The sequence below is a fragment of the Panthera leo genome, chromosome E2 (assembly GCF_018350215.1).
Source record: "Panthera leo isolate Ple1 chromosome E2, P.leo_Ple1_pat1.1, whole genome shotgun sequence".
NCBI lineage: Eukaryota > Metazoa > Chordata > Mammalia > Carnivora > Felidae > Panthera > Panthera leo.
In genome coordinates this window covers 48548082-48574796 of record NC_056693.1, presented here as the reverse complement: position 1 = coordinate 48574796, position 26715 = coordinate 48548082, and the positions used below count along the sequence as shown (strand labels likewise).

The 26715-nt window shown below is 42.9% G+C and overlaps 1 protein-coding gene across 3 annotated transcripts; it reads left to right on the top strand.

Moving 5' to 3' along the window:
- Positions 1-360: 360 nt before the first annotated feature.
- LOC122209170 (ATP-dependent RNA helicase DDX19A) lies at positions 361-22959 on the top strand. 3 transcript variants are annotated; one of them, XM_042920899.1, is made up of 12 exons: positions 361-507; positions 6163-6211; positions 8806-8856; positions 10094-10229; positions 12587-12679; positions 14275-14377; positions 14987-15101; positions 19235-19412; positions 19789-20026; positions 20578-20740; positions 21226-21417; positions 21804-22955. In XM_042920899.1, the coding sequence occupies exons 1-12, from the start codon at positions 451-453 to the stop codon at positions 21863-21865; spliced, it is 1437 nt and encodes a 478-aa protein (XP_042776833.1). In that variant the 5' UTR covers positions 361-450; the 3' UTR covers positions 21866-22955. The 3 variants fall into 3 exon arrangements, with proteins under 3 accessions (XP_042776833.1, XP_042776834.1, XP_042776835.1); XM_042920900.1 differs by lacking the exon at positions 361-507 and adding an exon at positions 4206-4329 and having other exon boundaries at positions 21804-22952; XM_042920901.1 differs by lacking the exons at positions 361-507; positions 6163-6211; positions 8806-8856 and adding an exon at positions 10524-10584 and having other exon boundaries at positions 10138-10229; positions 21804-22959.
- Positions 22960-26715: the final 3756 nt, after the last annotated feature.

Below are 26715 nucleotides of genomic sequence, written 5' to 3'. Positions count from 1 at the left end.
CAAGGGCAATTGCTGTCGTTTTGTTTTCTTACACGTTATCGCATTGTCAACATGCAGAAACTGGCATCTACAGCACCTTCACGGGACTTACCTTTGTGTAAAGCTTTAGAATTCACTGAGACATGCGACGGGCTTAAAGTAAAACTTGGGTTACTTCAGTGTGAAGTAAAGCAATAAAATGAGGACTAAGAGTTTGACTTCGCAGAGATTAGGGATTTCAAGGAAGCACGAGGCTGCTCCTGGAAAGTCCGAGGGAGACGCACGTCGGCGCACGACCGGCGCGGCGCAGAATAGTGACGTCTTGCGCCGGGCGGGAACTGACGTCACTTTTGGCACCGCCGCTTCCGGTCCGCGTGGGGGCGGTTCTTGCGGAGATAGTGGACTCCGGGCAGGTGTTGGCGCGCTGTGCGGTGAATTTTTTCGGAAGTCAGCCTCCCTGCTCCCCGCATCATGGCCACCGACTCGTGGGCCCTGGCAGTGGACGAGCAGGAAGCGGCTGTCAAGTCGGTCAGTGGCTTCAGCTCTCGCGGGGCGAACGTAGCAGGGGCCCGAGCCGACCCTGATTCGAGCCCCGGGAGCTGCCCGGGTTGGGCAGGGTTGTGGCCCACACCTCCCTAGACTTTGCGGCGGTGAATCCCGTGGCCCTGATTTGCGCCTAGGGCGATAGAGACCAGTGTCAAGCTTGGTCTATTCATCTGGGCCAGTTAAAGACTTTTTTGTCCTGTAGCAAATTTGTTCCCGCTCTGTATGTTTTCTTTCCTTGTATTGCACTTCCTCATTGGGGATTGTAGAGACAGGAAAATTTAAATGCTGATTCTCTCTTTGATCTGTTTTCCGGATGAATCGGTGCTAAACCCTTTTTTGTTTGTTTGTTTGTTTGTTTTTGGATTTTTCTTAACGTGGCTGGCATTTGGTAGCTTTTTGCAGGATAACAGATTCAGGTTTAGATTTCGTGTTTCAGTCTACTGCAAATGTTGGCGGGAGGGACTACAAATTGTTTCGTTGATGTTTAAAAGGGATATTTAGTTTCACATCCTGGTTCTTTTATAAATGAAGATCTATTCAATTGTAAGGTAATTAGTGTAAACTGGCTTTCTGTTCTTATATGTAACCGTAGGTTTGTTTAGTGATAATTCACTATTGATTGTAATAGTTTTGTCTGGTCGTCTGGAAGTCTTATGTAACTTTTTAATGCTTAAGTTAACATTTCTTCTGCAGTCATCCTTGATTGCCTTGGGAAGATTGTGAGTTTGTCAGCAAATATTGTGGTCTAAATCCAGTGGAATACAGGATGAATCTTTACAGTCTAGTTGGGAAGGTGAGAATGTGGGAAATGCTGTGAAAATGGTAAGAATAATGCGGTAAGTGATGTCTGAAAAGAGAGAGGACGTTTATGAATAGGGAATAAGAAATTGCTTGTGGAGAAGTTTCAAATGGATAATAGAGAATGAGTCATGTAAGATAGAGGTGAATAACATTTCAGGAGAAAATGCACAAAAGTGCTGAACTTGTCTAGAGAGCAAGAATCAGAACTCATTTTTGCTGCAGCTTAAGTGTATGGGTTGTAATAGAAGCTGTACAGAAAATACAGAGTGTACTTTGCAACCTCAACTGAGAACTTCAAGAGGAGAGACTTTTCTTAGTCGGTTTGGGGATTTTTCAGGATACTGACAAGATTAGATCTGAGAGCTGGCAAGATTTATTGAACACATAGAATGTTAGTGATGTCTACGGGAAAGGCAGTCAGTGTGGAAGTTACTGTAATAGTCCAGAGAAGGGCATATGTTGTTGGGTGGTGGAAGTGACGATGAAGAGATGGATTTAAGAGATAATTGTGGCGATATAATGTGCGGGATTTAGGAAAAAGGCAAAGGTGGTTGTTTGCAGGCGGCATCCCAGAGGTGGTATTAGTAAAATGCTAATAACAGGACTAGAGAAGAGGGAAGATGGGCAGATTTGATTTGGAGGTCTCTGAATTTTAGACAAGGAGGACATCTTGGTAAGTACCTGTGTTGTGAGTCCCCAGGAATTGTCTAGGTTCAGTGATTTCCTGGGACAACTCATAGGACCCAGCACATAACTGTACTCTCAGCTCTGATTTATTACACCTCTCCTGGTGGATTTACACGCAGCTTCATTAAAGTCCTATTCCAGCTAATTGTAACAACACATGTGAAGTATTGTCAGGGAAGCTCATTAGAGACTCAGTTCTTAGGGTTCTTATTGGAGAGTTGTCACAAAGTCACCCTCTGCTTAGCATGTACCAAAATTCCAGACTTACAGAAGGAAACCAGATGTTTAACGTAAATCACATGTTTTTACAATTTAGGTATAGCAAACCCCTCAGCAGTTCTGGGAATGGTGGGAACCCTTCTGAAGTCCAGGTTCCCAGGGGCCAACCAGGGGCCAACCTGGCGAGCTGGTTTTTCTAAGGATAGGAAACTGTTAACTGTGTTAACTGTTTTCTGCAGAGCATGTCTCTCACATTTGGAATTGTGGCATTGGACTTCAGAAGAAGAATCAGGGCAAGCAATGAAACTCATTACAGGGGCACCTGGGTGGCTCTGTGGGTTGTGTGTCAGACTTTTGATTTTGGCTCAGGTCGTAGTCTCATGGTTCATGAGACTGAGTCCCGTGTCACGCTCTGTGCTGACAGTGTGGAGCCTGCTTGGGATTCTCTCTCTCCCTCTTTCTCTCTGCCCCTCCCTGCTCGCACTCTCCCTCTCCCTCTCAAAATAAATAAACATTAAAAAACAAAATAAAGTGTTAACAATAAATAAAACTGGCTATTATCCACAAAGAAATCAGAGCATTACAAAGGATGAGGTTCTGGCACCGTAGCCTTCAAAATCCACCGCTTCACACAAGATCTTTTCTAAAAGATAGTTACTGAGAATTGTTTTCAAATCTTTTTTTTTTTTTTTTAATGTTTATTATTTTGAGAGAGAGTGTGAGCAGTGTGTGGGGAGGGGGGCGCAGAGAGAGAGGGAGAGAGAATCCCAAGCAGGCTCCACACTTGGCACAGACCTCAGCCAAAATTGAGAGTCGGACGTTTAACCACCTGAGCCACCCAGGCACCCCTCAAATTTTTTTTTAAACCTGTGACTCTAATCTACCTGTGACATTATGAATATTGTACATATAGACCTAAACATACTTGGCATCTGGTTTTAACCACTCTACTTCTCAGAAGGCTGATGTAAATAAATGTGTGAAAATATTGCTTCCTGATAGCTGGGGAAGACCCTCCTCCCCCACCCCCACCCCTTTTTTTTAAATTTCCATGTAGTCTTGTGTATCTTAGTTTAATAACTCATTCATAGTATTAGGTTATCATATGGCTGTGCTCTCAAGTGTACAGGTAGTAAATGGAAATGACAGAGACGAGGACAGAGAAAACACAAAGACAAAGATCTTATATTTACACACAGGATTTTTGTTTGGTTTACGCTTAATGTGAGCAAAGGTGTGTCTTCAGAGTCTTCCTTGCATACAAAAATGGGTTTGGAGGGGAAAGAGAGGTATGTCAGGGAGTTTAGTTTGGATGCAATTTTAGGAGCCCTGATAAAAGATTCTGAGAGTTTGAATTAGTAGAAAGGACCTGATGCCAGTTCATTTGTTACTGTCATCTCTTCCAACACAAATGGCTTCCTTTGCTGCCTCTTTTGGTTGTATGACCAGTTTAATATCTTTCTTTCTCTTCCCCTGATCAGCCAAAACCAAAACACCAAAGGCAACCCTAAGAATCTTTTGGAGACATAATTTGACCCTTTTGCGATTAGAATTGTCATAGAGGTAGATCTTGAAGCCTTTCTGAAGTGTCTTTGAGTGCCAGAGAGTTCACCCCTCCACAGATCAGGGACTCTGGGATTGATGGAAGGTTGGCCACCCTTCAGGAGCTACTTTTTTTTTTTTTTTTTTTTTTTTTAACACTTTTTTATATATTTTTGAGAGCCAGAGTGCCAGTGGGGGAAGGGCAGAGAGAGAGGGAGACACAGAATCTGAAGCAGGCTCCAGGCTCCGAGCTGTCAGAATCCCACGCAGGGCCTGAACCTATGAACTGCGAGATCATGACCTGAGCTGAAGTCAGATGCTTAATCAACTGAGCCACCCAGGAACTACTGTTAATTTGGAAAGGGAAGGGATGCTTCTATCATAACTGAAAGCCTCTGTCCGGGGTCAGGGATGCTGCCTTCTGTTGGATGCATGATTAATAATTGGAAGGTTCCTTGCTGAAGATGAATTCAGAATGAAGGAGAATGGGAGTCAATTGGCCTGCCTCTTTCCCATGATGGAGTTACCTCTCAAGACAGGAATACTAGTCTGCAGGTAGTTTTACCCTTGAATGCAGCTGAATAAATCCTGACAAATTCATAGATCTGACTATCCCCTAAGCATGTCATCTTTTGTTACCACATCTCTTTGTCAAATTATAGTACATTAGATTTGGTTATTGTTTTCTTTGTCATCAGTCAGGCTTTGAGACCACTCTAATCAACTTGGTTGGATTGGGGACTCTGGACTGTTTTATTTGTGTTTTTCAGCCCACCCCAAGAGTAGTCTTCTTCTGTGAATCCCTATGTATTCAGCCTAAAAATGAGGTTAATCAGTGGATAAGTTCTAGTATGAAATACCTTCTGTTAGGTGCCAACATTCCTCTTAGCCTTCAGGGAAAGGGTGTCCACCTCCAGTAGTATGTTGGTCTGATTTTTCTCTGGACGACCTGGTTTCTAAAGAGATCAGATAAATATTCCTACAGTGTGAGGGTGGACTTCCAAAGACCATGAGCAGGGTCAGTTGAGGGGAGGGAGAATGGTGGAAGAAATGGTTCTCAATGCCCTCAGGAAACACTGGTGGTCATTATAAGGATAATGAATGGTTGCATCAGTTCAGGGATCTTCTTGGGGACAGGGCTCGGGGTCTAGGGCTTGATTTGGGGTACTCCTTAGAACCTGACAACACACCTTTATAATACCACTTCTGTGTCACACCCTTACTCTTACCAACACTTTGAACGTGGGAAAATAATTCCCATGAGATTGGAGACTTCGTTATGAATGTATAAATTACTGTTCTGCTTGCACTTTAATCTGCAACTTATAAGCAAGTTTGCATTGACCAGGACTAGTGGCCAAAATCAATAAAAAACCTGTGTTCAAGTTTCTGATAAATTAAAAAAAATTTTTTTTAACGTTTATTCACTTTTTGAGAGACAGAGAGTATGAGCAGGACAGAGGCAGAGAGAGAGGGAGACGCAGAATCCGAAGCAGGCTCCAGGCTCTGAGCTGTCAGCACAGAGCCAGACAACGTGGTGTTTGAACTCACAAACCGTGAGATCATGACCTGAGCCTAAGTCCGACACTTAACCGACTGAGCCACCCAGACGCCTCCTGAAATATTTTAAATCAGGAACATGAGTTTGTTCTTTGATCATAATAAATAACTTTTTTTACCTAACTTATAGTGGAGGTGGTTGATAAGACAAGAAAGAAGGCTGTAATTTATTTGCTTAGTGTTGCATGAATACAGTGTGGGTTTCGTGACTAACAACAAAGTTGAAATACTTAGATGATACTTTTTTTTTTTTTTAAGTTTATGTATTTTTGAGAGAGAGAGGACAGAGCTCAGGGGAGGACACAGAGAGAGGGAAAGATAGAATCCCAAGCAGGCCCCACACTGTCAGCGCGGACCCCAATGTGGGGCTTGAACTCACCTGGGGGATTATGATCTCAGCCGAAATCGAAATTGAGAGGCAGACACTTAACCAACTGAGCCACCCAGGCGCCCCTGGATAATGTTGTTCTTCAGTGTATCTGCAAGGGAACTGTGTGTTTGCCATTGATAGGCTATCAAAGGCATTTAATGAAGGTTAGATGTTCTAGAAAGAGCATAAGTTGGAAGAAAATTAGAGGTTTGAGACTGTTGTCAAACTTTTCCCCCCAACTGCTATGTTTAGTCCACCCCACTCTCCTTTTTAAGGTTCTTGAAGTTGCCCGAAATGATGTCTTCACCCAAGCTTTTAGGACTCCTGCTTGAGCAGGATAACTCCCTGAGTAAAGGTGCTGAACTAGTTCTGCTGGACTTTCACTAGGGAACTTCTCTTGGCTAAGGGACTTCCTTTGGGTCCTCTGCTTAACTCTGTTTCCTTTTATTCCCATTCAGATGAGTAATTTGCAAATCAAGGAAGAAAAAGTCAAACCAGATACCAATGGTGAGTCACTTGTAACTATTAGCTCTTCCGCTTTGCAGTAGTAGCTGCAGTGTGAAAAGGAGTTTTCATATAGCATAGTATTTGGCGAGTGACGGTACGGTATTTGAGAGCCAGTAAATTCAGTTTCGTTACTGAAGAGGATACATTAGTTTTCCAGAGTTTATCTAGTCTCTAACTCCTGCCACTGTTGGCTTGATGTGTTTCTTTAAACTTTGTATTTAATTTTTGAAAAGTTAATCTGGGTTCAAAACTCAAAGTATTAAACAGGTGAAAGGCTTCCTTTCTGTTCTGGACTGTCATTTACCCAGTTCTCACTCTCTGTCTTTATTAGTTTGGTAGGCTGACATGCCAAGTATCACAAACTGAGTGGTTTAAACAACCGAAGTTTACTGTCTCCTAGTTCTTGAGGCCAGAAGTCGGAGACCAAGGTGTCAGCCTTCCTTCTGAAGGCTTTAGATCTTACATTCAAGTCTTTAATCCATTTTGAGTTAATTTTTGTGTATGGTTAAGATAGTGGTCCAGTTCTGTTCTTTTACATGCGGCTGTCCCGTTTTCCCAATACCATTTATTAAAGAGACTGTCCTTTCTCTGTTGTATACTCTTGAGTCCTTTGTCGTAAATTAATTGACCAAATATGTGTGGGTTTATTTCTGAGCTCTCTGTTCTGTTCCATCGATTTATGTGTCTCTTGTTAATGCAAGCACCATACTGTTTTAATTATACAGTTTTGTAATCTAGTTTGAAATCGGGGAGCATGATGCCTCCAGCTTTGTTTTTCTTTCTCACGATTGCTTTGGCTGTTCGGGGTCTTTTGTGGTTCTGTACAAATTTTAAAATTGTTCTATTTCTGTGAAGAATGCTGTTGGGATTTTCACAGGAAGTGCATTGATTCGTGTTTTTGGTAATAATGGACATTTTAACAGTACTCTTCCAATCCGTGAGCGAGGAAAACCTTCCTATTTGTTTGTGTTTTCAGTTTCTTTCAATAATGTCTTATGATGTTCAGTATACAGTATACATATATACATATATATATATCTACCTCCTTGGTAAATTTATTCCTAGGTATTTAATTCTTTTTAATGCAGTTGTAAATAGGATTATTTTCTTAATTTCTCTTTCAGATAGTTCATTATCAGTGTACAGAAACACACCAGATTTTGTGCATTGATTTTGTATTCTGCAAAATCATTGACTAAATTCATTTATTAGTGCCAACAGTTTTTTGATGGCATCTTTCGGTTTTTTATATATATCATGTCTTCTGCAAATATTGACAGTTTTCTTCCTTTGAATTGGATGCCTTTTATTTATTTTTCTTATCCATCTACATTTAATATAATTGTTGACATGGTAGGTTTACTTAAGTAGTTTTACTATTTGGTTTGTTTGTCTCGTAGTTTCTCTTCCTTTCTTTTGCTGCCTTCTTTTAGGCTAATTGAATATCTTAGAATTCCACTTTAATTGATCTATTGGCATTTTAGCTATACTCTTTGCATTATTTTATTAGTGTTTTAAAGTTTTCTTCATTTAAATCTTGCATATTTGTTTGATTTTATTAATTTTATTTCTTGGTGAAGTATTTCATCATTTTAGTTGCTGTTATAAATGGGAACTTTTCAATTATATGTCTGTATTTATGAAAACTGATTTCTGTTTATTTTGTACCTAGTTTTTTTGTTTTTTGCTAAGATATGTTATTTTGTAAGGGTTTTTTTTGTTTTTTGTTTTGTTTTGAGAGAGAGAGAACACGAGTGAGGGAGAGGGACAGAGGGAGAGAGAGGGAGAGGGGGAGAGAGGGAGAGGGAAGGAGGGAGGGAGGGAGAGAAAGAGAGAATGAGAATCCCAAGCAGTCTCCATGCTGAGCAGGGCTCAATTCCACAACCCTGGGATCATGACCCGAGCCAAAAATCAAGAGTTGGATGCTTAACAGACTGAGCCACCCAGGCGCCCCTATAATCGTTTTTAAGTTGATACTTAATCCTGCAGGTTTACAATCCTGTAATCCACCAAAAGTGAACATTTTACCTTTTGCTTTTATTTATTTATTTTTTTTAAATTTTTAACATTTATTTATTTATGAGAGACAGAGAGAGAGACAGAGAGAGAGACAGAGCATGAGCAGGGGAGGGGCAGAGAGAGAGGGAGACACCGAATCCAAAGCAGGCTCCAGGCTCTGAGCTGTCAGCACAGAGCCTGATGTGGGGCTCAAACTCACAAACCGCGAGTTCATGACCTGAGCTGAAGCCGGACACTCAACCGACTGAGCCACCCGGGTGCCCCTCTTGCTTTTAATTTTTAATACCTGTTTTCTTTCTTACATATGATTGTGTTTGCTAATATAATAGTATATTTTAAAATAGGATAAGCAAATCAGAGGTGACATATTCTGATCCACTGTGAAGTCAGCCAACATTCCTAGAAAGTTGAAATTTTCTTGTGTGCTTTCTTGGAATAAAAACCCATTAAACATAAAGAAATGCCAAATATTTACATTTTGATCACCTAACTAAGATTTAGTTTTCATGTTGTCACACCTTTTGGGTGGGTTTGAAATTTGCCTTTCTTACTATGATAACTGTTTTCTTTTGTAGGTGTTATTAAAACCAGTGCCACTGCAGAGAAAACAGATGAAGAAGAGAAAGGTAATTTCTCTTTAAAACTTTGTAGCAAGAAATAGAATATGACCCAAGATTTGCCCTCCTGGAGCCAGAGGCACTGGATCAAGGAGATGAGGAGGAATTACCAAGGAGATTGAGAAGAAGCAGTCAGTGAGGTAGAAGGAGAATGAAAGAGTGGTATCCATTTTTTTTTTTTTTTTTTTTTTTAATTTATTTTGAGAGAGAGAGAGCAAGTGAAGGAGGGGCAGAGAGAGAGAGAGAATCCCAAGCAGGCTCCGCACTGTCAGCGCAGAGCCTGATGCGGAGCTCAATCTCATGGACCATGAGATCATGACTTGAGCTGAAGCCAGGAATCGGACCGTTAACCGGCTGAGCCACCCAGGTGCCCTCAAGAGAGTGGTATCCAGAAACCAGAAGAAGGAAGTATTTCAGAAGTAGGTAGTTAAATATAAGTAATAACTTGATTAAGAAGATATAAATATTGGGGCCCCCTGGGTGGCTCAGTCGGTTAAGGGTACAACTTCTGCTCAGATCATGATCTTGTGATTTGTAAGTTAGAGCCCAGCGCCGGGTTCTGTGCTAACAGCCTGGGGCCTGCTTCGGATTCTGTGTCTCCCTCTCTCTTTGCCCCTCCCCCAGTCCCTTTCTCACTCTTGCTCTCAAAAATGAATAAACATTAAAAAAAAAATGTTAAAACGTGTTCACATGCTGGTGGGAATGTTCCAGTGGAATAGGAAACTGATCACGCAAAACAGAGTCAGCGTCAGGAGAAATATCCTTGTGGGCAAGAGGGGCTGGGACCTGTCGCACCAGTGGAGGGGTTAGCCTTAGGAGCACAGGCTGTTCATCCCAGGTTACCAAAGGGAATGTAGAGAACATGGGCACACATGCAGGTGGATGTATAGGAGTGTCACGACAGTATGGGGAAGTGTTTCTGATCACCGGTACTTTTCTGTGAAGGAAGATGAGAGGTCATCAGGTGAGGATGTGAGGGATTAGAAGTTTGAGAAGAGAGGAGGAGGTAGAAGTGGAGGTCTGAGAAGAGTGAATGAGTGGAGAATAGAAGCATGAAGACGAATAGGGCAGCTCAGCCCTTTTGGGTTTCCCAGTCACCGTTCTAAAGGGAGACCCGTGGGAGTGACTGTTGTTCTCCAGCCAAGCCTGGCCGCCTGGGTGCTGGTGCAGAGATGGGGAGAGAGATTTCACGAGGGTGAGTTTGCCAAACGAGCATGAAGACTATCTGCTGGTTTCTTCCGGACAGAGGACAGAGCTGCCCAGTCTTTACTCAACAAGCTGATCAGAAGCAACCTTGTCGATAACACGAACCAAGTGGAAGTCCTCCAGCGGGACCCAAATTCCCCGCTCTACTCTGTGAAGTCCTTTGAGGAGCTTCGGCTGTGAGTATTTGTTCTTTGAACAGCTGCTCCTTGTCAGGCCCTCCTTTGTAAAACTTAGCATTTCCGAGATCTTTGGGATATTTTACTTTTTACTTTTATTTTTAAGAATCTTAATGTATTTGCTTCTTTGATAATTCACATGACTCAAAAGTCAGAAAGTATGAAACAGTTTACAGTGATGGTTTCCCTCCCACCCTTGTCTCTTGGCTAGGTTCTCCTCCTCTTGGGAGGGATTTTTTAATGCCACAGATTTATTCATCATAGCTGAAAGTCTTTTTTCTTTTATGCTCTTAGAACTTTCAATAAAATATTGGCTGACAGGTGATTTCTGGATGTCAGGAACATTTCTTATTAGGTAAGCCCTTTTGTTAGACTATAGGGTTTACGGTTAAGAACAGTTTATCTGCTTTTATATAATCAATCAAAAGAGCCTTTGCAGGATTTCCAGTACCTACAGTGGAAAGCAGTCTTCAGTATTCCAGAATGCAAAACAAAAACCAATCCAGAACCCAGAATTAAGCTGTAAGGGAGCATATTCATGTCATTGTGCTAAGAATGACTTCTAATATTGCTTTGTTTTAAAAGCAGAATTATGGAAGGTCATACCAATTTTTTTGTTTACTTCAATATATTAGTAAAGAAATGTTTATGAATCATTGGTTTATGTACCTGGTACTGTGCTGGGTGTTATGAGTAACACAAGACATAACCACCGTTCTTGCTGCCTGCCAGGACCTGAATCATAGACAGAAAGCAGCTGGTGAATAAGAAAGTGGTGGAATTACCTTTATCAGCAAAATCTTTAATATGCCCACCGTGGGCCAATAGGGGCCACATTCCTGCCAACTGTTACCACTGCTTTAGCATAAGAGACACTTAAAATATAAGAGCTAACTTAAACCAAATCAAGTCATTAATGAAGTAACAGTTAAGAACAAGTTTTTTAAAGCGTTGTTGTTGTTTTTTAGTGTTTTCAGGAAATTATTCTTTTCTTTCTGTATTTCTCCCATCGGGGGCTTCATTCAGCAATTCTGCCATCTCTGCTTCTATTCATAAACTATATCAGGACGGCTAGATGTGCTCTTTTGTTTCCTGAAGTGACAGTTTTGCTTCCCCAAGTATAGATGGTTTTTAAACCCCCTTTCATTTAAAGGACTTGTGCTCTCAGTCTGACCAGTGAGGAATTGTCCTCTCTGAAAAATCAAGCTCTCTCTGATTTAGTAGTTGTTGGCTAGAAGAAACAAAGAATAAAACCTAAGTTGCCTAATATAATATACTTGTTTTGTACTTAAACATTTTGAATTAATCTGCAAAATAAAAGGAAAATAATGAACCGCTGGAAGCTCTTGGATCGTTTGGATCTTCATTCAGTTGTGACTTTGTTTCCTTAGCAACCAAATCACAATCTGCTGAGCTTCATAGCCTTTTCTTCTAAACAGAAGACACCAAAGATTATGCTTTCACATGTCTTTGTGTCTGAGAACCAACATATGCCAGACGAATGTGCCTTTTAGAGAGCCTGTTAACTCCAGGGAAGGCTCAGAGAACAGAAGGCTTGACTTGGTTTGGCTCTTCCTTACAAATAGTGTGGTGGAATTTTTGTCGAACACCCTGTCAGTGGTAGAGGTAACAGAGAGGTTATTGCAAATGCAATGAAAAAGCAACTTTAATTTGTATTTGTTGTGTAGCTACTTACATAAGCTGGTGCTTTCCTATGCTTGATTTTGACTAAACATAATAACCAAATATGAGCATTCGTGAAGTTCAGTACCGGTGATTGAACACTCCTCTTTACCAGAAACTGGCTAAATCAATTCTCTTACCTCTCGATTGTCCTGAGTGTTTGTATAGCTGGCTTTGGAAGGACCATGGAATACAAAATGACTGTGGTTCATTTTAACATCTGCACCAAGAAATTAAACCTGAATCTTGTTTTCTAAAGGGACTTCTATATCTTAGTGATACAGTTAAGCAGTGTTTATTTTTAGGTACGCCTTTTATAATTCATTTTATGCAAATTATACAATTTATACAAATTAATAAATTCCACTCTTGCAGTATCCAGGGAACATTTGCCATCCAAGACCAATCATATTTGTGGGGGTCTGCTGAAAGCATGAATTTCTCCAAGAAAGAAAACTCGTCTGTATTCTCTGAATTGTGTAATAGTTGTAGATTAAGACTGAGGAGAGAAGGATGATGGTTTGGTTTCATTTTAGATAATATTTTTTAAGGCCTAGGAAGATATGTCTGACAGAGATAGGAAGCGTTACTCTTTGCTAGATATAGGGAAAGAGATTTAGGCCTTTAAAACAATTTGAACTAGGAAACGATCCTTTCTCTCCCTGGCCTCCTAGGAAACCACAGCTTCTCCAGGGAGTCTATGCCATGGGCTTCAATCGACCATCCAAGATACAAGAGAATGCATTACCCATGATGCTTGCTGAGCCGTGAGTATGCAGATCCCAGTGCACCTCTTCAGAACTTGCTTTAACGTCCTATACCGATAACTTACTGTTCTTGAGAACAAGATGGGACATTTGGGACGGCATGTTTTCTTCAGGGAGACAGCTTGAGCAAGTACAGAGAGTCACATGGAATTTGGTACAGCTTCTGCCTTCCCCACTTAGCAGTAAAAACTAATGGGGGCACCTGGCTAGCTCAGTTGGTGGTGTGGGTTCAAACCCACATTGGTTTGTAGGGGTTACTTAAAAAATAAATAAAAATCTTTAAAATAAATGAAAAACAGGTAACGCTAATGTTATTCTGTGCATTTTTAAAAACGGGGTTTTTTAAAAATAGGAAGTTTTGGGGGCACCTGGGTGGCTCAGTTGGTTAAGCATCTGACTTCAGCTCAGGTCATGGTCTCGCAGTTCATGAGTTCAAGCCCTGTGTTGGGCTCTGTGCTGACAGCTCAGAGCCTGGAGCCTGTTTCGATTCTGTATCTCCCTCTTTCTCTGCCCCTCCCCTACTTGTGCTCTGTCTCTGTCTCTCAAAAGTGAATAAATGTTTAAAAAAAAATTTTTTTTTTTTAGTATGAAATTTTTGGAACTTGCAAAAAAAGGTGTCAAGAACATCTGTAACCCTATCTTGTCAAGAAATCTAGTTGACAGTAGAAGCCCCCATGCACCCCTCTGCATTCACATCCCCTTCCCCAACCCGAGTAATGTCATCCTGAAACAGGTCATCATTCTCTTACATTTCTTTATACTTTTACTACGTATCTACACATTCCTAAGAATCTAAGAGTTGTTTACATATTTTAAACTGTAGATAATTGGTATCCTACTTTATGGAGCAACATTTCCCATTCAATTCTATTATTTTTCTTGCTTAATGACAAAAAATTCCACCTATTTCCATGACTGAGTTACAGGAAGTAAAATGTGAAAGTTCCCTCTAAAGCATCTGTCTGACTTGGTGTCTTGGATTTTCATAAAGAAGGGAAAAGGGGAGGGGCGCCTGGGTGGCCCAGTCGGATAAGCCTACAACTACAGCTCAGGTCATGATCCCACAGTTCGTGGGTTCAAGCCCTGCACTGGTCTCTGTGCTGACAGCCTGGAGTGTGCTTCGAATCTTCAGATTCTATGTCTCCTTCTCTCTCTGACTCTCCCCTACTTATGATCACACTTTCTCAAAAATAAACATTATTAAAAAAAAAAAAGAAAAGAAAAGGAAACACACGGGGAGTCGAGTGCAGGAGACACATTACAGCTTGGCAGAAAATGTCTTCGGGGATTTTCCTTGGCACAGAATTTACTCTGCAGTGTTAATTTCCATGCGGCCCCTGGGGTACAAAACTAGGGCACCCTGGCTGTGCTGGAGTCTAGAGTGAGGATTCTTGGTGTAAACCCATCTAAAAGAATCATTTTTTCCCTTAATATTTAAGCAGTTTTTTAACATCATATAAAAAATTTATCATTGTCCTCAATGCAGAAAACTTGGATTAAAGGAAGAATATTCTGTATTCCTACCATCCAGAAAGAACATTCTGATACTTTATTGTGTTTAACCAATATTATTTTCCTTTCTGTTCCTGATTCAGCCCACAGAACCTGATTGCTCAGTCTCAGTCAGGTACTGGTAAAACAGCCGCCTTCGTCCTGGCCATGCTCAGCCGAGTGGAACCAGCAGAGAGATACCCCCAGGTGAGGGTTGGGGGATCCTGAGGGCCCTGGCTTGTCTGCCCTGGGAAGGACAGTGCTGTCTGGTGGGCGGTTAGTGAGGGCACCGCTTAAGGGATCTGAATGTTTCCTGGGCCTCAGACTGTGGATCTGGCAGAGCAGGTTCATGTACTAGGCCACTAGGTAGAGTTCATTCAGAAACAGCAGCTTTAAACAGTGGCTTCTGAAGGCATTCACCCAGCCAGGGCTCCCTGCTGAAGGCTTGGGTCTATAGCTGAAAAGTGGGCCTGGTTGGAAAGGATGTGGTTCCCTGCCCTTTTAGATGGTAGTAAGATCAGGCAGGGGTGACTGGGGGGCTCAGTCAGTTAACCATCAACTCCTGATTTTGGTTCGGGTCATGATCTCACACTTCATGAGATCGAGGCCCGAGCTGGGCTCTGTGCTGACAGCATGGAGTTGGCTTGGGATTCTCTCTCTCTCTCTCTCTCTCTCTCTCTCTCTCTCTCTCTCTCTCTCATAGATAAAACATTTTTTAAAAAGTGATAATAATATAAGCATATTTGTTGCATTAGCGCCTGTTGTCTTTTACTAAAAGACTCTCCTAAACTCAACCTTTATGATTTCCTTGTTCAGTGTTTGTGCCTCTCCCCAACATATGAGTTGGCACTTCAAACGGGAAAAGTGATTGAGCAGATGGGCAAATTTCATCCGGAACTAAAGCTTGCTTATGCTGTTCGAGGCAATAAATGTGAGTATAAAGGGGTGAAACCTAAGCAGTGAGCAGGATAGGGTAGTTGGGTGTTTGAATTTTGAAGATGTGATGATGACATTAAATTTTCTGGTTCAGTTGACCTTAGGGCCCACTGTATTGCTTTCAGCAAATCTGTTTTAAACTTGTTATTTAACAGTCCTTTCTACTCTTAAAAGATTTAGAGTTGTTAAAAAAAATCTTTGTATGGGTCATGGACTTCTTAAAGTCTGTCGTTCTTCACTGAGATAGCAGGGTTTTGAATTCAGCATCCAAAGTTCTGGAAGCTGCTTATTAACAAGGGATTAGTAGGTCTAGGATGGCAGGCTGGGGTCATATCCCTTTGTTTCAAAACAAGCCCAGCTTTAGTAAGAGTAAACTAGGAGCAGATAAGACCAGATAACTTGGTCTTATCAAAACCACAAATCCTTCCACCAATTATTTCTCCCATGTGTTCTATGGTATGTAGTGTAGAGAGTATGGACTAAAATGGTGAGGAGGGGCAGGTAGAACATGGTCGTTAGGAAGTTATCAGAGTAGGGAGCATCTAGTTGGCTCACTTGGTTCAGTGTCCGACTCTTGGTATCACTCAGGGTCTTGATCTCAGGGTCATGAGTTCAAGCTCCACATTAGGCTCCACGCTGGGCATGACGCCTACTTAAAAAGGAAGTTAACAGAGTATATAAAACTGTAATTCAGTAAGAAAAAAGTAGGCAGTCTAATAGGAAAATGGACAGAAGAGGCCCAGTTGAACAGACACTGCACAAAAGAAGGGAATTCAGACGGCCAGTAAATATGAGATGATAAGCCTCGTTTGTCATCAGGGAAATGTTAAACCTAAAACCACTGTGTGCTTCACAGATGGGCAAAAATGAAGTCTGACAATGCCAAGTGTTGATGCAGACGAACAAGAACTGGCATGCCCGGGACACCTGGGTGGCTCAGTTGGTTGAGCGTCCAGCTATTGATTTCAGCTCAGGTCATGATCTCACGGCTTGTGGGATTGAGCCCTGTGCTGGGCTCCGCACTAACAGTGAGGAGCCTGCTTGGGATTCTCTCTCTCTCCCCCTCCTCCACTTGAGAGCTCACTAATGCTCTTTCTCTCTCTCTCAAAATAAATTTAAAAAACCACAAAAACCAAACTAGAATGCCCATACACTTCTGGTGGGGAGTTTACATTGATTGGTACAGTTACTTTCTGGAAGCAGTTTGGCATTACTTAGAAAAACTAAAAACAGGGGCACCTGGGTGGCTCAGTCAGTTGAGCATCCGACTTCGGCTCATGATCTTGCCGTTCGTGAGTTCAAGCCCCTGTGCTGACAGCTCAGAGCCTGGAGCCTGCTTCAGATTCTGTGTCTCCCTCTCTCTCTGCCCCTTCCCCACTCATACTCTGTCTCTCTCTGTCTCTCAAAAATGAATAAATGCTTAAAAAAAAACTTTTTTTTTAAAAGAAAAACTAAAGACAGACATTCCTTTGACCCAGCAGTTTGTAAGTGCCTGGAACAGTGGTTCTCAAACTTGTTGGTTTCTTATACTCTTAAACATTACTGAGGATCCCAAAGCATTTTTGTTTATACAGGTTTTATCTTTCTATATTTGCCATAGTAGAAGCTAAAATTGAGAAATTTCTTTTTTTTTTTTTTTTTGAGAAATTTCTGAAAATACTTACTTTAGAAGAATATGAAGAAAATCTGGCCTTTCAGATAATTTTAGATACTCTTTTATGGATGTGACACCAAAACTTAACAAGTGGTAATTACTTAAGAGTTAGTTCCAAGGTGGAATCTGAAATCATACTACTGAATTTTTCATACTGTTACATTAAAATACCTTGGCCATTAGGGGGCACTTGGGTGGCTCAGTTGCTTAAGCGTCTGATTGCGACTTAGGTCATGATCTCGCAGTTCATGGGTTCGAGCCCTGCATCGGGCTCTGTGCTGACAGCTCAGAGCCTGGAGTCTGCTTCAGATTCTGTGTCTGCCTCTCTGTCTGACTACCCCACTTGAACTCTGTCTCTCTTTCTCAAAAATAAATAAACATTAGAAAAATTGAAAAAAAATACCTGGGTAACACTGATCTTCCAAATGTTGAGACATTTTGTTATACAGACTTTAAATTACCTGCACTAATATTACTACCAAATTCATCAGAGGAATTTATGCACATCAAGAAACTCAAACTTAGTGGCGCATACAAGTGTTCCAAAACTCTAATAATCATTTTCTCTTGAAAGCTTAAATGTTACTGTGGCAGCAGATACAGTGGATTGTTTTCATTGAAGAGACAGACTCTGTTCATCTTCCAGAAAGTGTATATCAAATTCCCAACTTCATTTTTTCTAGTTTGTCAGTTAACAGAGAGAAATGGCTAGTTCAGCTCACCACATAATCACAAAAGACCTTTTCCTAGAGAAAACCATCATGCTTCAACATGCAGCAAAACTACTTTATCCAAAAATTTTTAGGTTGATTATTTTTGTGTGTTTATTTGATGCTTCAAACTGGTGGGTACGTTGAAGTAAAGCATACCACAATATTGTGACAATGTACATCTTCTTTAGAGTGCTTTGTAGATAACATGGGACTTCATTGTGTGTGAAGGATTAATATATTAATTATATTTAATGTGTTATTTTTTAAAGGTTCAATTTGGACTCTCAGGCAATGGACATTGAGAACTACAATGTGTTTCAGTTAATTCAAAATTCTTCCAATGTATAATTAGATAATTGATAAATTTTCTATTTTAAGTTTATTTATTTTGACAGAGAGAGAGAGAGATTGTGCTGGGAGGGTGGGGAGTAGCAGAGAGAGAGACTCCCAACCAAGCTCTGTACTGTCAGTGCAGAACCGTACATGGGTTCAATGTCATGAATCATGAGATTATGACCTGAGCCGAAATAAAGAGTTGGACGCTTAACTGACTGAGCCACTCAGGCTCACCAATTGATGCATCTCTAATGAAAGTCCTTTCTCAAGTTGTAAATTTTGTTTTTGTTTTTACTTTTTTTTTTTTTTTTTTTAAAGTAGGCTTCACACCCAGTGCGGAGCCCAGTATGGGTCTTGAACTCATGACCCCGAGATCAAGACCTGAGCTGAGATCAAGAGTCAGATGCTTAACTGACTAAGCCACCCAGGCACCCCTAAATTTTACTTTTAAAATAGTTAACACATTCGCATGTGTTAAACTGAAAGGATATGTGGTTGAAACTTTGTCTCATCCCCCCCAACCACCTAGTTCTCCTTCCTAAATTTAGGCACTCAGTACTAACTAGTTTCTCATGTGGCACACCAGAGATGTGGCTGCAGGCACATAGTGTGTATGTAAGTGTGTGTGTATAAATATGTACTCACGCACATGTACATTTATTACATGTATTCTTTTTTGCCTCTTGTGTTATACAAACTGCTCTGTAACTTTTTTTCACATTTAATAATGTATTTTGGAGATTGTTCCCTATCAGTTCCTAAGCAGTTTTATACTTGGATTGGCAACATCCATTGGGTGTATCATATTTTGCTTAATTAGTTACTTTTTGATGTGTGTATATCCTTGCATATATGTTATTTCACACGTTAATACACATACAGGATTAATTCCTAATAGTGGAAATACTGGTCACAGGCTCTGCATTAGCAATTTGACAGATGGTTGTACTGGTTTCAACTTCCACCAGCTATAATTTGAAAGTAATATGTTTTTTGAGTCAGAGAATTTGTACTTAGGAAAACTGTCTACATGTCAGAATGTCTCATGAAACAAAAACTCATTGGGCCAGGATCCTGGTAGTCACAACCACCAATTTAAGAGAAAATCTGTGACCATGAGTGAATGCGTGATATGAAATGTTGAGGGGAGTGAGGGGGACAGCGCTGAATCACAGGAGGAAGTAGGAATGAGAAATGACACTGAGGGGTCACTGCATGGGATTTAATCCTGAGCACAATGCAGTTAGATAGGTGCCACTGTGCCTGCTTTACAGTAGAAGAACCCAAGACTTTTGGATAACAATCCTGTGTGTTTTGACATCTGGAATTAACTAGTTTTACTAACTCTGAAAGGATGGGCAAGGCTTTGATTTCCAAAGCTGGTTTTGCCATGGAAATACCCACGGAAAACATCTTGTCTCACAGTAGAAAGAGGTCAGAAGATCAGTGAACACATTGTCATTGGCACCCCTGGGACTGTTCTGGACTGGTGCGCCAAGCTCAAGTTCATCGACCCTAAGAAGATCAAGGTGTTTGTTCTGGATGAGGCTGACGTGATGATAGCTACTCAGGGCCACCAAGACCAGAGCATCCGCATCCAGAGGTAGGAACTCTTGAGCCAAGATGAACGCCTGTCTTCTGACTTGCAAGTAAAGATCTTCTCGTTCACTGTTTTTCCTCCTGCTGTGTTTAACTCCTCTTCTTTCTCCATCTAGGTTATTTGCTTTTAGGACCTTCAGGAGCATTTGTTGGATGGGCCATTTGCTCACCAGCGCTGATGACGGGTTGAGGAAGGAGACTTAGGGAATCTAACACCAGCCCCCTCCCTGCCCCATGGCTCTTCTTGCCTCCTCCCTGCTGTTCTCCTCCCTTTTGCCTCTTTCCCCGGCGTGTAGAGCATCCAACCCTGGGTGGCTGTCTTCTGTTCCTCCCAGGGAAAGACTCGGGGTCATGCCACATACCTGGGTCTTCCCTTGCAGGATGCTGCCCAGGAACTGCCAGATGCTGCTTTTCTCTGCCACCTTTGAAGACTCTGTGTGGAAATTTGCCCAGAAAGTGGTCCCAGACCCAAACATTATCAAACTGAAGCGTGAGGAGGAGACGTTGGACACCATCAAGCAGTATTACGTCCTGTGCAATAACCGAGATGAGAAGTTCCAGGCCTTGTGTAACCTCTACGGGGCCATCACCATTGCTCAGGCCATGATCTTCTGCCACGTGAGTAGCAGTGGCAGCAGCAGGCCTGCCGGGGGAGGAGCTCCACTGGAGGGTGTGCCTGGCCCTCCCTTCAGCCAGCTCCACCTCAGTGCTGAGGAGGACTGGGTGTCCTCTGTGTGGCCAGAAAGGAAATGATGAAGCACGTCCACCTGCCCCAGGGCATATTGTCCTCAGACTATAATGAGTTATGAGGGAAAGACTGTGAAGCATTGAACTTTTCTTTGGTCCCACCTCTTAGACACACCTTGGGAAAAACTCCAGATAACATCCAATGAAATGATTATGTAACATTAAGAATATAGACTATTTGAGAATGAAGATATTTGGCTCCTACCACACTCTTCCCAGCTGAACACTAAGATGATTTAAGTAATTCATCCAAAAAAATTCACATGGCTAAAATTGTCTTTGTAAAATCGGTAAGCCTACCCTGGTGGCTGAACTCAGCGGGCTTTCACGTATTTTAATGGAAACAAGCCACTTTTTTGCAGGTTTGTTTTTGTTTTTATTTTTACAGGTATCTCCATTTAAAACCATTCTTTTCACTCCAGACCCGCAAAACGGCTAGTTGGCTGGCAGCAGAGCTCTCCAAAGAAGGCCACCAGGTGGCTCTGCTGAGCGGCGAAATGATGGTGGAGCAGAGGGCTGCGGTGATCGAGCGCTTCCGAGAGGGCAAAGAGAAGGTGCTGGTGACCACCAACGTGTGTGCCCGCGGTGAGCAGAGAATGTGCCTGTTCGCCAGGCTCCGGATGGCGAGAGCAGTGCTCCCGCACGGGACGCTCAGATGGTTCGGGGAGTCCAGCTGGGGTTGGCGCTGACTTTGTTTTCTGGGAGAGGCTGGATTCCCCCAGCAGATGAGAACGTTCACAGAAGCCAGGAGTCCTGATGTGGTGGAAGGAAACAGGCAGTGACCGGTTTAGAGTGAACGGTGCCTGCTCTCCTGGGGGCCCCTAGTGAAGTTTCGGCCGCATCTCCAGATTCTTGTATCTAGCAGAGGCTCTTCTGGCGATGTCATAATTTTGTTAGCACCTGCCAGAGTTCTGTTTTTCCCTCTGGATTCTGCTGCGTGCCCCCGGTCCCCGAATCCCAGAGCTGGCCTGCCCCAGACTCTTCCTCCACCTGATGCTGGCGTGTGGCAGCCTCGCCTGGCGGGTGGTGGTTTTTGTTTCCCGTCCTGACTCCACCCCTCTTTCGTGCAGGTATTGATGTTGAACAGGTATCTGTCGTCATCAACTTTGACCTTCCCGTGGACAAGGATGGGAACCCGGACAACGAGACCTACCTGCACCGGATCGGGCGCACGGGCCGCTTTGGCAAGAGGGGCCTGGCAGTGAACATGGTCGACAGCAAGCACAGCATGAACATCCTGAACAGAATCCAGGAGCATTTTAGTGAGTGCCTGGGAGTGTCCCCTGCCAGGGCCCTTTCCTTAGAGGGGCAGGTTCTCCTGGGGCCTCCTTGAGAGGCCTTTGTCCTTGTCGCATTCCCCTCCTTTCCTACAATATGGAAGTTCTCGAAGAGCACACCTGGTGAGTTCAGGTCAGGAACTCGAACAACAGCGCCCCCTTGGCCAGGCTTGAAGGGCCTAGGGCTCTGTCCCGTGCTCAGGCACCAGGAGCCCGTGGGGTTTCAGGAAAGTTTGCTGTGGCCAGAGGCTTGGCATGGGGGCAGAAACCTGTCTGCCTCCTCCCTCCCTGCTGTGCTGTCCCTTCCCTAGGTGTGTGTTTTCATGATAGCCCCGTGTTGATGTCTCTGTGAATTCTCTTTTTCTCCCCAGATAAGAAAATAGAAAGATTGGACACAGATGATTTGGATGAGATTGAGAAAATAGCCAACTGAGAAGCTCCGTCAGTCACCAGTGCCCACCCCTGGTGCTCCCCCCGCACGGGAGACTGGTGCTTTCACGGCACAGGCCTCGACAGTCGCCACAAAGAAGAGAAGGCAGAGGAGAGAGAAACTACCTACCTCATTTTAAATTACGTTTGGACTAGACAAAAATTGTGCAAATGATTGGGGAAGGTAGAAGGAAAATTTTACATTTTGGAAAATTTAGTCCTCCCCCCACCTCTGCCCTTTTAAGCTATGATTTTCCCCATCTTTATAATAATCTGGTTGCTGTTGGTAATGGCTGAGCCTAGGATCCCCTGCTTGTTTTGTTGTGGGGTGTTAGGACCCATTTCCAGTCTCTGAAGAAATGGTCGATGTAGGTGCAGGAGAGGCTCAGCAGCACAGGCATGGGAGCCCCACTGCATGGATAGAGTGTGGGGAGCAGCAGCGGGGAGACCTGGGAGCGCTCTCCCTTCTCTGTCCCTGACCGGAGACCTGCCACCAATGTCTCCCGCCCTTGAGGCCATCTTCCTTCTCCTAAATCCAGAGATGTTCTAGCTGACCCCTTTTACCCTGTTCTCAGTACCAGAGGATGTCCCTGCTTCTCTCTGGGTGAGCACATTGTAAACCTCCGATTTGGAGAGAGACATGGAAATCAGCGAATCTTCAGAGGACTTGGTCTGGCAAGGGTAGACGAATCCTGTGAGAATCTGGGACTTCCCTTTCCTGTGGTTGCTGTGTCTGCTCAGGCACTGGGAGTCAGTCATGGCAGCCAGGGGAGACCAGGTGCGTTTCTGACACGCACCTGGCCAAGTGACTTGATTCTTACCGGTTGGTGTCACACCGTGCCTGGAGATGAGCAGTAGAATTTGGAAAGGCAGTTATGACCAAGTTAAAACTCTGCTCTTTCTTTATCCATAATACTGGACTTATTGGTTACTTTAATTCATACATCACCTATATGAATAAGGACATAGAAATTCAAGTTATACCCATCATTATGTTAAGAAATTTTAAAGTAATTATGAAAGGCTTTACTAATCATGATTTGTTTTTATTTGTATTTTTCTGCTTATTAGACTAATATATGCTCATTAAAAAAGGTGTGTGTGTGTGTGTGTGTGTGTGTGTATACACACATATATAAAGTACTCTCTGTCTCCACCTCTCTGGGACAACCATTGCTAGCATTTTGGTGAACATTTGATATATTTCCTTCTGTTCACATATCCACTTTAAAAAAAAATTTTTTTTAACGTTTATTTTTGAGAGAGCATGAGCAGGAGAGGGGCAAAGAGAAAGGAAGACACAGAATCAAAAGCAGGCTCCAGGCTCTGAACTGTCAGCAGAGATCCCATTGCAGGGCTTGAACCCACGAACCGTGAGATCATGACCTGGGCCAAAGTCAGACACTTAACCGATTGAACCACTCAGGCGCCCCGTTTTTTGTTTTTTTTGTTTTTTGTTTTTAATGTTTATTTAAAAGAGAGTCTGAGTGCAAGTGAGGGGGGGGTGGGTGCAGAGAGAAAGAATCCCAAGCAGGCTCTGTGCTATGCGGGGCTCGGTCCCACGAGCCATAAGATCATGACCTCAGCCAAAATCAAGAGTCGGACGCTTAACCAACTGAGCCACCCAGGCGCCACATATCCACTTCTCTTGTACGAAAATGTGAACATTCTATTCAGGCTCTTGTGCAACCTTCCACTTCACTTACCGGTATGTTGGACATGTGACACGTGCAGCACGCAGATCTACGTCTCTTTGGATGATGGCGTCATTGAGCATTAGCTGCCCCAGCATTTATTTCATGGCTTCTCTAGTGACAGGCATGGCAAGGTTCCACTGTATTGCACGGTGCCACAGTGCCCAGCCTCGCTCACCTCTGCCCTGTGAAAGTCGCTGGAGGATCTATTCCTGGAAGTACAGTTGCTGGGTCAGAGAGTGGGGACATTTAAAACTTTAATACCTTCCCGATGTCCCCTGCCGAAAAGTTTTTACCAACTTACATTGTTGCAGTGATCTAAAAACACCTCTGTGTTCTTACCTGCTTGCCAATCCTCTATATTCTCAATTTTTACAAATTTGCCAGTCCGGATAGCAAAAAGAAATTACATCATTGTTTTTTGTTGTTTTGTATTTAGTGAGGATTGGCAAGTGTTCAGTTTCCTGGGTATTTGTCTTTTGTCTTTTGGGGTTGCCCGCTCTTGCCTCATCGTTTTACTATCGGATTGTCAAATCCTTAATGATTTTAAGCCACCGCTATTTTAAGGAAATTAGACTTCGGTGAATGTTTTCCTAGTTTCTCTACAAACTCGGTTTTTTTTCTAATATTGCATGAAAGTTTAATGTTCCTCAGATTTCATTTTTAAGAAACCTGGATTTCTTGTCATGGCTAGGAGAGCTTTCCTCATCCCAGGAACATAAATCCCAATTTATCCTGTACTCCTCCCAGTATTATTATTTACTCATGTTTCCTGTAGTGGCAGTAAATTTTCTAAGTTCTTGTAGGTCTTTAAATGTTTTCCCCTGCTTGCTGCCAAGTGATTATGGTTGCCTTAAGAGCACTTGGGTGGCACAGCTATGGATATGGGCTGTGGGTATGGGTGTCCTCGCCACTGAGGGGTTCAGAATGCAAAGGGCCCATTAGGAGTGGATGTAAGTGAATGAAAGGCTCGATGTCCGTGCAGGTGTCGCCAGGCACAGGCACAGAGTGCCTGCAAGTGTGTGAGAGGCAGGTGCAAGCTGGGGTTCAGAAGAGAAAGGTGGGTGAGAAGGGGAGCAAGATTCCAGAGAGGTAGGGGACAAGAGGGCAGAAGAGGTACTCAAGGGAGATAGGGCAAGGGAAGGAGGGGAGGGTGAGGAGGTGGAGGAGTCCAGGTGGAGCACCAGTGTTCCAGTTAAGTGATGCCCACTTTGGCCCCCAAACAACAGTGATCTAGAAAAGGTAAAAGCCAGAAAACAGAAAACACACTGACCCCAAAACAAGATGAATATTTCTGTGGACCAGCAATGGAGTAAAAATGCAAAGTAGTGAGGCAGGGCTGAAGCCAAAAGCTTGCTGGGCTCCACTGCAGAAACAGAAGCTACTGGCTGTTAGGGCTTATGGAGTAGAGAGTACTGGAAGCACCGCATGCAAGACCGGAACCAAAGTCAGGCTCACTGCTGGGAGGGAGCCAGACTGGAACCTGGCCTGCACACCCGCTGGATGGCAGACTTTTATTAGGACCCAGACCCAGGCAGATGGCGGGAGGTCTTGGACTACCCACCCACCCCCAATTTAGAACAGGTAATTGACACAATCCTGTTGACTGCCTCCTCTGTGATATTCCCAGATTACTGAATGTCAGCAGACCTGATTCTAGAATAAAGACCAAAGCGGCAGGAGCTGCATGGAGCCAACTGGTAAACTCACCTGTGGATTGTCAGGGGGAAGAAATCTATGCTAAGAAAGAGTGCAATGGCAAAACAGATTCACCCCAGGTGAAACTACTTTTTTGGAATACCCTGATAAAAGACTTCAAGTATGTTCGAAGGCTCAAAGAGAAAGAATACATTACACTAAAAAAGACCATAAGATTAAGAAGTAAATTTGGGGGTGCGTGGGTGGCTCTGTTGGTTAAGTGCCCGACTTTGGCTCAGGTCCATCATTTCACAGCTTGTGGGTTTGATCCCCATGTCGGGCTCTGTGCTGACAGCTCAGAGCCTGGAGCCTGCTTTGGATTCTCTGTCTGCCTCTCTGCCCCTCCCCTGCCCCCTCTCTCAAAAATAAATAAACATTAAAAAAAAAAAATGGGGCGCCTGGGTGGCTCAGTCGGTTAAGCGGCCAACTTCGGCTCAGGTCATGATCTCGCGGTCCGTGAGTTTGAGCCCCGCGTCGGGCTCTGTGCTGACACCTCAGAGCCTGGAGCCTGTTTCAGATTGTGTGTCTCCCTCTCTCTGACCCTCCCCTGTTCATGCTCTGTCTCTCCCTCTCTCTCAAAAATAAATAAAACGTTTAAAAAAAAATTTTTTTTTTTTAAAGTAAATTTAGACAAAAACAGTGGCATGCTGAAACACACAAGCAGTAAGTCACTGTTAATTTGAAACTGGCCATTTTGGGTGTGTTTACCACAGAAATGAGCAAAAACTACAAATTGCTTGGGTTGACTGGCTGGCTCGGTCAGTAGAGCCTGTGATTCTTGATCTCAGAGTCCTGAGTTCAAGCCCCACGTTGGGCATGGAGCCTACTTAAACAAATCAGGGTTTTATTTGTTTTTAGAGAGACAATTCACCAGCATACCACTGGACAGCAATAAAAAAATATTAGAAATTTGGGAAAAGAGGAAGATAGTCATTGAGATAAATTCAATAAATGGGAATCCTATATTTAAAATCCTAATTATATTGGGGCACCTGGGTGGCTCAGTCGGTTGGGAGTCCAACTCTTGATTTTAGCTCATGACATGATCCCAGGGTTGAGGTATCGAGCCCTGTGTCAGGCTCCACACTGAGCCTCGAGACTACTTAAGATTCTCTCTTTCTCACTCTCTCTCTCTCTCTCTCTCCCTCCCCTTCTCTCCTACCCTCTCTCTCCCCGCCCACCCATCTCCCCGCTTGTGTTCTCACTCTCTAAAAAAGAGAAAAAATATATATATATTTAACTTAAAAAAAAAAAAAATATATATATATATATATATATATATACTCTTGAGGACACCTGGTTGGCTCAGCTGGTGAAGCATTCAACCCTTGGTCTCAGGGTCATGAGTTCAAGCCCCACATTGAGTGTAGAGATTACTTAAGAATAAAATTTTAAAAAAGTAAAAAAACAAAATCTTAGTTATACTCTAATTTTAAAGCAAGAATAAAAGCACAAACCAAAT